At 51.3% G+C, this 8,767-nt stretch overlaps 1 protein-coding gene across 2 annotated transcripts in view; it reads left to right on the plus strand.

The window, feature by feature from the left end:
• The window catches only part of TMEM120B (transmembrane protein 120B), a 44,035-nt gene that overhangs the window by 31,544 nt on the left and 3,724 nt on the right, over window positions 1-8,767 (plus strand). For both annotated transcript variants that reach the window (XR_001919380.1, XM_018061285.1), the window contains exons 7-11: window positions 5,388-5,453; window positions 5,951-6,012; window positions 7,023-7,115; window positions 7,909-7,973; window positions 8,315-8,383. Coding sequence is in view for 1 of the 2 variants with exons in the window: in XM_018061285.1 (XP_017916774.1) it covers window positions 5,388-5,453; window positions 5,951-6,012; window positions 7,023-7,115; window positions 7,909-7,973; window positions 8,315-8,383 (355 nt within the window). In the remaining variant the exon portion in view is untranslated. The remainder of the gene's footprint in view (window positions 1-5,387; window positions 5,454-5,950; window positions 6,013-7,022; window positions 7,116-7,908; window positions 7,974-8,314; window positions 8,384-8,767) is intronic.

Raw genomic sequence — 8,767 nt, forward strand, 5'->3', positions numbered from 1 at the left:
CCTTATTAGGGAATAGCTAAGAAACCAGTTCTAGAATACACAGTGAGGAGGAGGCAGGGGTCCAGTTTGGGACGAAGGCTGCCTTTCTCTGAAGTGTCCCACAGCCAGCTCTGGAGCTCACAGTGGGTACCCAGTGAATGCCCCAGAGTCTGTGTAGAAATGAACTGAACCCAAGCTCTGTAGTGAAGGAAGTTCATTGGGGTCGTCTTGGTGTTGGAGAGACAGCTGAACTTGAGCCAGAGAGACTTCCTGGAGGCTTGCTGCCCAGTTTTGGTCTGATTGAACCTCTTTTATCCTGTTTCCAGTTGCATCCAAGACCTGGATTAGGGGTGTGTAGGGGGGAAGCAGGCTTTGAGAGGTGGTTTGTAGGGGGAACGCCAGCATCATGGGATGGAGCCGCCCATGGTTTGTGTCTGGTGTTTCCCATGTGAGATGTAGCTCCTTAGCTCAGTTAGAGCCATAAGTAAGTCAACTTCCCTTCCAGATTTTGCAAATGATGGAAAACCACCTGATAGGAGTAAACATGAAAGAGTATTTATTGGAGCATATAAACAGTTCACAGAAGTCCAGAGTGCTCAAACAATGTTAATTTAACCGGCCTCCTCCTCCTCCTCCCTTTTTCCTTTCCTGCTACCTCCTGCCCTGGCTCCCAGCAGCCCAGGCCAGCACCCCACAGGGATCAGCAATCCCAGAGGAAAGAGCATCTTTCCTCTACTGGTCCAGAGGCAGTACTTGAGACAGACTTCTAATTGGCCAGGCTCAGGTCACATGCTCATCCCTGAACCAGTCACTGTGCTGGAGTGATTTAGCGTCTCCATTGGCTAACTCTGGGTCGTGTGCCCAGTTATCTTAGCTCCACCACCCAGACTGACTGGGGGTGAGGTAGTTCCCCAAGGAAAGACAAAGGGGAGAAGCAGAACAGGGAGTGATTAACAGACAGACAAAACAGCAGATGTCCTCTGCAGTAGTTCCGGGATAGAATGAATAATGAATCAGAAATCACGTTGCCTTTTCTGGCAAGCCAGCCCACCAGTGCCCATAACGAATGGGCTTTTGTAAGGGCCTTTCCTAAGATACAGAGGGGTGGGGTGGCAGAGGAGAGAGGGAGCCTTGGTGTAGAGGCCATTCCCTGAGCTGCCCAGATGACCCGAAGCTCAAAGGCAGAGAGTGCCAGGGGATGACTAGTGACTGGTGCCTGGATCTTATGCTGAGGTGTCCTGAAGCGAGCTCTCCAGGCACAATCTCCTGATATCAGAACATGCTGTTCATACTACATTCAGGCTATGCAATGGGCCGGCCTTCCTGGCGTACCTACTGTCTGCTCATTTAAAAGGCCACAAGCTCCTGCAGGCTTCGTTTCTGGGGCAAAACGGACCCTAGAGATGGACTGCTGAAGGGTGAAGGTCTCTTTCTGGAGTGGTACAAATGTCCTAAAACTGACTATGGTCATGTTTGCACAACTCTGTGAGTACACTGACTTGTATACTTTAAATGGGTGAATTGTATGGTGTCTGACAACAGCACAATAAAACTGTTATATAAACACACACACACACACACACACACATTCGTACGTGCGGAGCACCAGTCCAGAGCCCTGGGGTATGCAGATGGACAGAGGGGCTGGCGAATGCACGCTGGGAAAGAGGACATTTTTAGCCTCTCCCAGTGCCGCTGAGCTGTGTTTATTGGTGGCGTCTGTCAGCGCTGGGCTGTGGGCACAGTGAACTGTGAAATTAGAAGCTGCTGCTCAGCCAGGCTTGCTGCCGAGAGCCTGTGTCAGGCTCCAGCCCTTCCTGGACAGGGAGCGAGTATTTCTCTGGGCACCTTTGGCAGGTAGGACAGAGAACGGGGGCTTGCCAGGCCTCCAAGGGCTTGCAGAGACTTGTTGGTTGCTCTTCAAGATGAAGGTCTAAGGATGGGGCCAGTTATTTTTTTGGTCAGAAACCAAGGTTCCTCAGAGACCCTGACAGGCAGGGCAGGGACACGGGGAAGGGAGATTGGGAATCAGGAAGTGGACAGATGTCCCATTCTGTCCCGTGAACTCACTTGGCACCTGCATTAGCCTCCCGTCCAGTCTGTCCTGGTGGCATCTATACTAGCTGCACTTCCTGGACATCACTTTTTTCATTTCGGCATTTATTGAGTACCTACTGTTTACCAGGTGCTGTTAGTGCTAGGAATAAAAAGCCTCCTAAAACCTTGTTTCTCCTCCTAACCACTCAAGCATCCACAGGCTGTTGCCCAAACACCTAATTTATGACCAGACATTTTTTGTGGCTGTATCGTGTGGCACGTGGGATCTTAGTTCCTGACCAGGGATTAAACCCGCAGTCCCTGCATTGAAAGTGTGGAGTCTTAACCCCTAGGCTGCCAGGGAAGTCTCTTTCATTTATTTTCTTCTTTCTTTCTTTCTCTTCCTTCCTTCGCCTTCCCTTCCTTCCTTCCTTCCCAGAACTATTGAAGGGCTTCCCAGATGGCTCAGTGGTAGAGAACCTGCCTGCCAGTGCAGCACACACAAGAGATGAGGGCTCAGGCCCTGGGCTGGGAAGACCCCCTGGAGGAGGAAATGGCACCCCACTCCAGTACTCTTGCCTGGGAAATCCCATGGACAGAGGAGCCTGGTGGGCTACAGTTCATGGGGTTGCAGAGAGTCAGGCAGGACCAAGTGACTAAGCACACACACAGTCATTGAAGGGCTGAGAAGAGAAGAGAGGAGTAAGATGCTGTCCCTACCCTTAAAATGTTTATGTCCAGGCTGGACGGTTTTAAGACAACTCAAATCCACTTATTAGGACAGTGCAAACGAAAACCTCAATGACACACCAATTTTCACAGAAGAAGATTGGGAGAAATTTTAAAATTAGGTATTCCGTGTTGGTGAGGGTTTGGGGAACTCGGTACTCTCTACTGCCCATGGGTGTGTAAATTGGGAATTGCTGTTTTGGAAGGTAATTTGAGAAATAGCCACACACGTGCCCTCTGAGCCAGCCATCCTGCATGCTTACTTCCTGGTAGCTGCCATGGAGAATCGGCGTCATGACACAGGGGACTTCCACGGCATGTATGGCAACATGAAGGATGACAGTGACAGTTCAGGGGTGGCTGAGTAGACTACGGCAGAGCAGACACATCCTGAAATGTCGTGCCACGTTTAAGAAGTCGGTGGCAGGTCTGTAGATACAGGCCTGGAGTCAAGACAAGGAAGCAAGTCGCAGGATGATTTTAGTTACAGTCTAAATTTAAAAAAAATTTTTTTTAATTTAATAAAAGGGACTTCTTGGAACTTCCCTGACAAAGAAGCCATACTCCCAATGCAGGGGGCCCAGGTTCAGTCCTGGTCAGGGAACTAGATCCCACATGCCACAGCTAGGGTCCGATGCAGCGGAATAAATACATAAATTTAAAAAGGGGGGACTTCCTTGGGGTCCAGTGGTTAAGACTGAGCATGCAATGTAAGGGAACAGGGATTTGATCCCTGGTCAGGGAACTAAGGTCCCACATGCTGCATGGCTCGGCCCAAAACAATTTAAAGAAAGAAAGAAAAACATCTAATCCATCAGCTCATCCCCCAAACCAGCAGATCCTCAGGTGCCTCCATTTGGAGCCCATCTCCCCCCTTGGCCCCCACTCCAGTTGTCTCCCGAGAGAGTGTTCTGGAAAGATGAAGGTTAACTGCTTCTCCCACATGGATGCTTCCTGTGTCCCAGTCCCTGGTATCCCAGGGTGCATTTGGCAAAGCAGATTCCCACCTCCTCATGTTCTGATCACTGAGCTCTTGGAGGAGGCCTAGGGAGGCCAGCAGAGGCCTGAGACACACTCTGGGACCTTGAAGAATAAAGACTGCCTGTCACACTGGAGAGGGGGTGACAGCCAGGCTCCCTGCCCCTCTTTGGAGTGATAGCCCTGAGCCAGGGGAGCGCTGGGTTCTTCTTATTTATTTGGCTGCCCTGGGTGGGATCTTCAGTCTTCGTTTTGCCATGGGGCATCTTTAGTTGCGGCAGGCAAACTCTTAGCTGTACCACGTGGGATGTGGTTTCCCGACCAAGGATCCAACAGGAGCCCCCAGCTTTGGGAGTGAGGAATCGGCCATGGGACCACTAGGGAGGTCCCAGAGCTGGATTCTGACCACGGGGTCCCGGCAGCTTGTGGACTGGATGAGTGAAGTCCAGGGCTGGGCGAGGGCCTGCTGTAGACAGAGGAGCAGATGAGCCTAGGGCCTGGGGCCCCCAGAGAGCAGCTGTGTCTGGGATGGAACAAGGCACTTCGAGTACAGTCTGTTGTTGCTCTGTGTCTGTGTGGGTTAACATAGATAGCTGCAGCTCTGTGTAAACGTGTGCGAGTGTTCTGTGTTTATTCAGCATGCTTGTTGAGCACCTGCTCTAAGCCAGGTGTCATGATACAGATGAACAGACAGTATCTCTGCTCTTTTAAGTGGGGAAGGGGGTTCAGAAACAAATGAGGAAAGAATGATAATTTTAGATAGCGATGAGCACCGTGAAGAAAATGAAGCAGGGTAACGTGATCCAGAGCGGGGCTGTCTAGCTGTTGCAGATAAGGGGGTCAGGGAAGGCCTCTTGGAGGAGGTGACAGTTGGTCCACAAACTTGAATTTGGACCAGAAGCCAGGCCAGCCAAGATCTCAGAGCAGAGAAAATGGCAAGTTTGAAGACCCCGTTAGTCTGCTCAGGCTGCCATGACAAAAGATCACAAACTAGGGGACCTAACCAACAGAAATGTATTGTCTCGGTTCTGGAGGCTAGAAGTTCAAGATCACGGTGCTGGCAGGTTTACCCTGAGACCGCGCCTGGCTTGCAGATGGCCACTGCATCCTCACAGGGCCTTTTGTCTGTGTGCACGCACTCCGCTCCAGTCTTCCTCTGCTTCTAAGGACACCAAGCCTATCGCATTAGGGCCCCACCCTTATGACCTAATTTAACCATAATTGTCTCTTTAAAAGTCCTCTCTCCAAATATAGCCACATTTTAAGGTACTGGGGTTAGAGGTCTTCAACATAGGAATTTGAGGGGAACATCATTCAGCCCGTCACAGGCCCTGAGGAAGCCATGGGCTTGGCAGGTTCAAAGAGAAGGCTACCTGGAGCTCCTGAGAGTGGGGGTGAGGAGGGGCAGAGAGGCGGGTCTTGGAGTGCTGGGGAGGTTAGGGAGGTGTTCTGAGGGTAGTGGGAAGCTGCTGGGGCCCGAGTGCCTCTCTGGGTCTCTGTGTGATTGTGTATCTCATAGGACAGAGGGCAAAAGTCCCGGCTTGGGTTCATTTCTTGCTCCAAGAAGCTGTCTCTGGGTTGTGGATCACTCTTCTCCCTCAACACAGGCTGGGAAGCTTGCCTTTCTCTCCCCTCCTGAGCTCTTTTCCTTCTCTTCTCTCAAGAATTAAAGGCTGGTGGGTGTCTCACCACTACGTGTCCACGTTCCTGTCTGGAGTGATGCTGACCTGGTGAGTGTCTCCTGCTTGAGCCCAGGACCTCTGCTCACACTCCGCAGGGAGGTGGTGGATGGGGACTGGTGGTAGGCCCAAGATTCAGGGGATTCGGGGGCTGACTTTTGGGCCGAGATGTAAAAGTGTGAGCTTAGGAAGGGGCTGCAGGGCCACCCCAAGCCAACTGGGGACTTTTCCAAGGGCCGCTGACTGCGGTGACAGGGAGCAAGTCTGGACAGAACAAGCAGAGGGAAGACTGTGATTGATAGAGGGAGGAGGAATTGGGGGGGCATTTGGTCTTCAAGAAGCCTACCCGAACTCCCTTGGTTCTAGAATGTATTAAAGCAATGATGGAAATTACCTGGTCCAGCCCCAGGGGCATGGTGATAAGGTAGAAATTGGGTTTAAAATCCTCTCTCTCTCTCTCTCTTTTGGTTGGAACAGAGATAGGATGGGGATGAACAAATGATTTCAGACTGGGGCTTCATCTTTGCTTTTCCTCCACTTCTCTGCAGGCCTAACGGACTAATTTATCAGAAGTTTCGCAATCAGTTTTTAGCGTTCTCCATTTTTCAGAGTGAGTGTCTCTTGCTCAGATTCTGCGGAGGGGCACCGTGTGGCTTTCACTGGTGGAGGTTGTGTGAAGAGTGGAGGTTGTGTTTTTCTTGTGTGAAAGGAGTGAAAGGACTGGGGGAGGTCCCTGGTCGGGCAGGGAAGGGTCTCAGAAATCCAGAAGGAGCTGTCCGCCATCTCTCCCCACCACTCCATCAGCTCCATCCTGCCGTCCAGCCCCCAGCCCCTGGAGAGGAATGTCCATCCCCTGAAGCTCCAGTTGCTACCTTTTTCTTCCCTGGTTCAGAATCTGACCAGTTGTGCTCTTCAGGAACTGGGTGGTGTTGGAAGCATCAACTCTGTTTCCCTTAAAATGGACATTTATGTTCTTTTTCTTATTTAAGAATAGCTCCAGATTTGTACACAATGAGGGGTTACCTCTGAGGAACAGAGATTGGATGGTTAAAGACAGGGAGTTTTACTTTTCACCAAGTACCTGTTTGTTCCCCTTGAATTTTATGCTAAATACATCTTACCTATTCAAAAAAAATTTAATTTTTAAATAAAACCCTATGTACAAACATAAGCCAAGAAGGAAAATTATGTATAATTCTGTCTTTAGGGTGTTAATAGATATATGTTGGAAAAATATTTGAAAGGAAAATATGTTGGAAAATATTTTCATTCATAAACACATATACACACCTATAATACTGTATTACGTATAATCTACAAACATAGGATTCTTCTACACAGCTTTTTTTTATAACCTAGTTTCTATTCTTTTAACAGTTATGATGGTATTTTTCCATGTCGACACAGAATTCTGCCTCCTCGTGTTTTGGGTTCAGACGTGTGTGTGGGTGTGTGTGTGTGTGGTGCGGTGTGGTGTGCTACGGTGCAGTGTGTGTTGGGGGTGGGAGGAGGCTGTACCCAGGCGCCCCTGGCCTCTGGGCAGTGGAGACCTGCCGGCCTGCCGCGGAGGTGTTGCTGGGTCCCCTAGTCCCTGAGCTGGGCGCTGTGCTCCCCCTACAGGCTGTGTCCAGTTCCTGCAATATTATTACCAGAGAGGCTGCCTCTACCGACTGCGGGCCCTGGGAGAGAGGAATCACCTAGACCTCACTGTGGGTGAGTAGCCCGGCCTGGTCAGCTGGGTGACAAGCACTGACCCTCTCTGTTTCCCCAGACTTTGCCCTGCGTCCGTCACGGGGACCAGGTGCCGGTAAGAACCTGACAGGACCTGCCACATGCAAATCCAGGGCTTGCTGGCCTCATTCTAATTGCTTTTTGTAATTCTTGGTGGATTTCATTGCAGTTGACAAATGCAAGGCCAGCTGTGTGCTAGGCCCTGGAGGCTAAGCACCTGTAGCTTATCCTTTTTAGATTTCAATTTCTTTTTCCTGTGTTTGATGACATGCATAATGTTAGTCTAGTCTAGTGTTTTTACACTTGTGCAATTTATGTGTTTTTAACTTTAACTCATTGGGGTGGGTGCTGCATCAGGAAAACTCAGAGACTCTTCCTTAAAACTTTCAGGGGAAAGTGTTGTTAATAAAAATCTTCTGTTTTTTGAAGCAGTCATTTCCACTGAATTACTCTGCACAGTAGGCCCTATTTTGTCAAGACTCAATTGAAATGAAGCATGCCAAAGCCAGTTACGAAATGTAAAACCCTGTGCAAATTATGAAAAACCCAGTGCTGGCATGTCAGTGTCCTGTAAGAGTGGTCAGCCCACTTGGGTCACAGGGACGTGAGGCGTGAGGGCCACCAGGCCTGGTGGCAGGTATTCCGCCTGTTCCCTGGGTTATTTTCCAAGTGAGCACGCACCCACCTGGAGGAGGTGAACCCTCCTGATCGCAGAGTGACTGGCAGGGCCAGGCCAGCTCACCCAGGCCCTTCACTCCCTCCTTCCTCTCCACAGAAGGATTTCAGTCCTGGATGTGGCGAGGCCTCACCTTCCTTCTGCCCTTCCTGTTCTGTGGCCATGTGAGTCCCCCTGAAGTTTGTGGGTACCCCCTCCCAGGAATAGAAGGTCCTAAGGCCTCTCCCTCTCTCACCAACCATCTGTGAGCTGGGGCCCTTGGGGTCCTGTGGCTGGGCCGGCCCCTGGGTCCAGGGAGGCCAAAGGCAGGAGCGGGAATTGGCCCTGGGCGCCTGCACGCCCCACCCCAGGCTGGGTGCCCCAGTTTCATTTGAAGGGAGTTGTCAGTGTCTCAAGGGCAGTTAACAGCAGAAGCTGGGGGGGCTTGCCCCTGCCCCCTGGGCTTTCCCGCCTGGGTCTGAAGGGGACTCAGGTGAGCTGAGCAGTGCCTGCTTCCCCTCTCTAGTTCTGGCAGCTCTACAATGCCGTCACATTGTTTGAGCTCTCCAGCCATGAGGAATGCAGAGAATGGCAGGTATGGTGCTCGCACGTGTGTGTGTTATGTGTGTGTATGTGTGTCCTGGGGCCACCTGGGGAGAATTCCTTCCCCGGCTCCCCTCCCTACCCCTCCGCTCTGTGGGGATCTGCAGTAGAGAGCTCACTGCTCTGGGGGCCTAGGAGACTGGGGCAGGAAATCTGAGGACCCCTGGGAGCCCCTCAAAGGTCTGAGAAACACCAAGGAGGGCTCTGGGGATAGGAGGCGAAGGGGGAACCCCCTAGGACACTGCCTGACCCAGAGGACTCACACCTCTCACCCAGGTGGCTCAGATCCCTGCCTTCTGCTGGCAATCCTTGAAGTTCTCAGGGAACTTGTCCTTAGTGGTTCTGAGGTCCCAGGGGGCACTGGTGTGTGTGTGGG

This window comes from Capra hircus, chromosome 17, assembly GCF_001704415.2.
Source record: "Capra hircus breed San Clemente chromosome 17, ASM170441v1, whole genome shotgun sequence".
NCBI classification, from domain to species: domain Eukaryota; kingdom Metazoa; phylum Chordata; class Mammalia; order Artiodactyla; family Bovidae; genus Capra; species Capra hircus.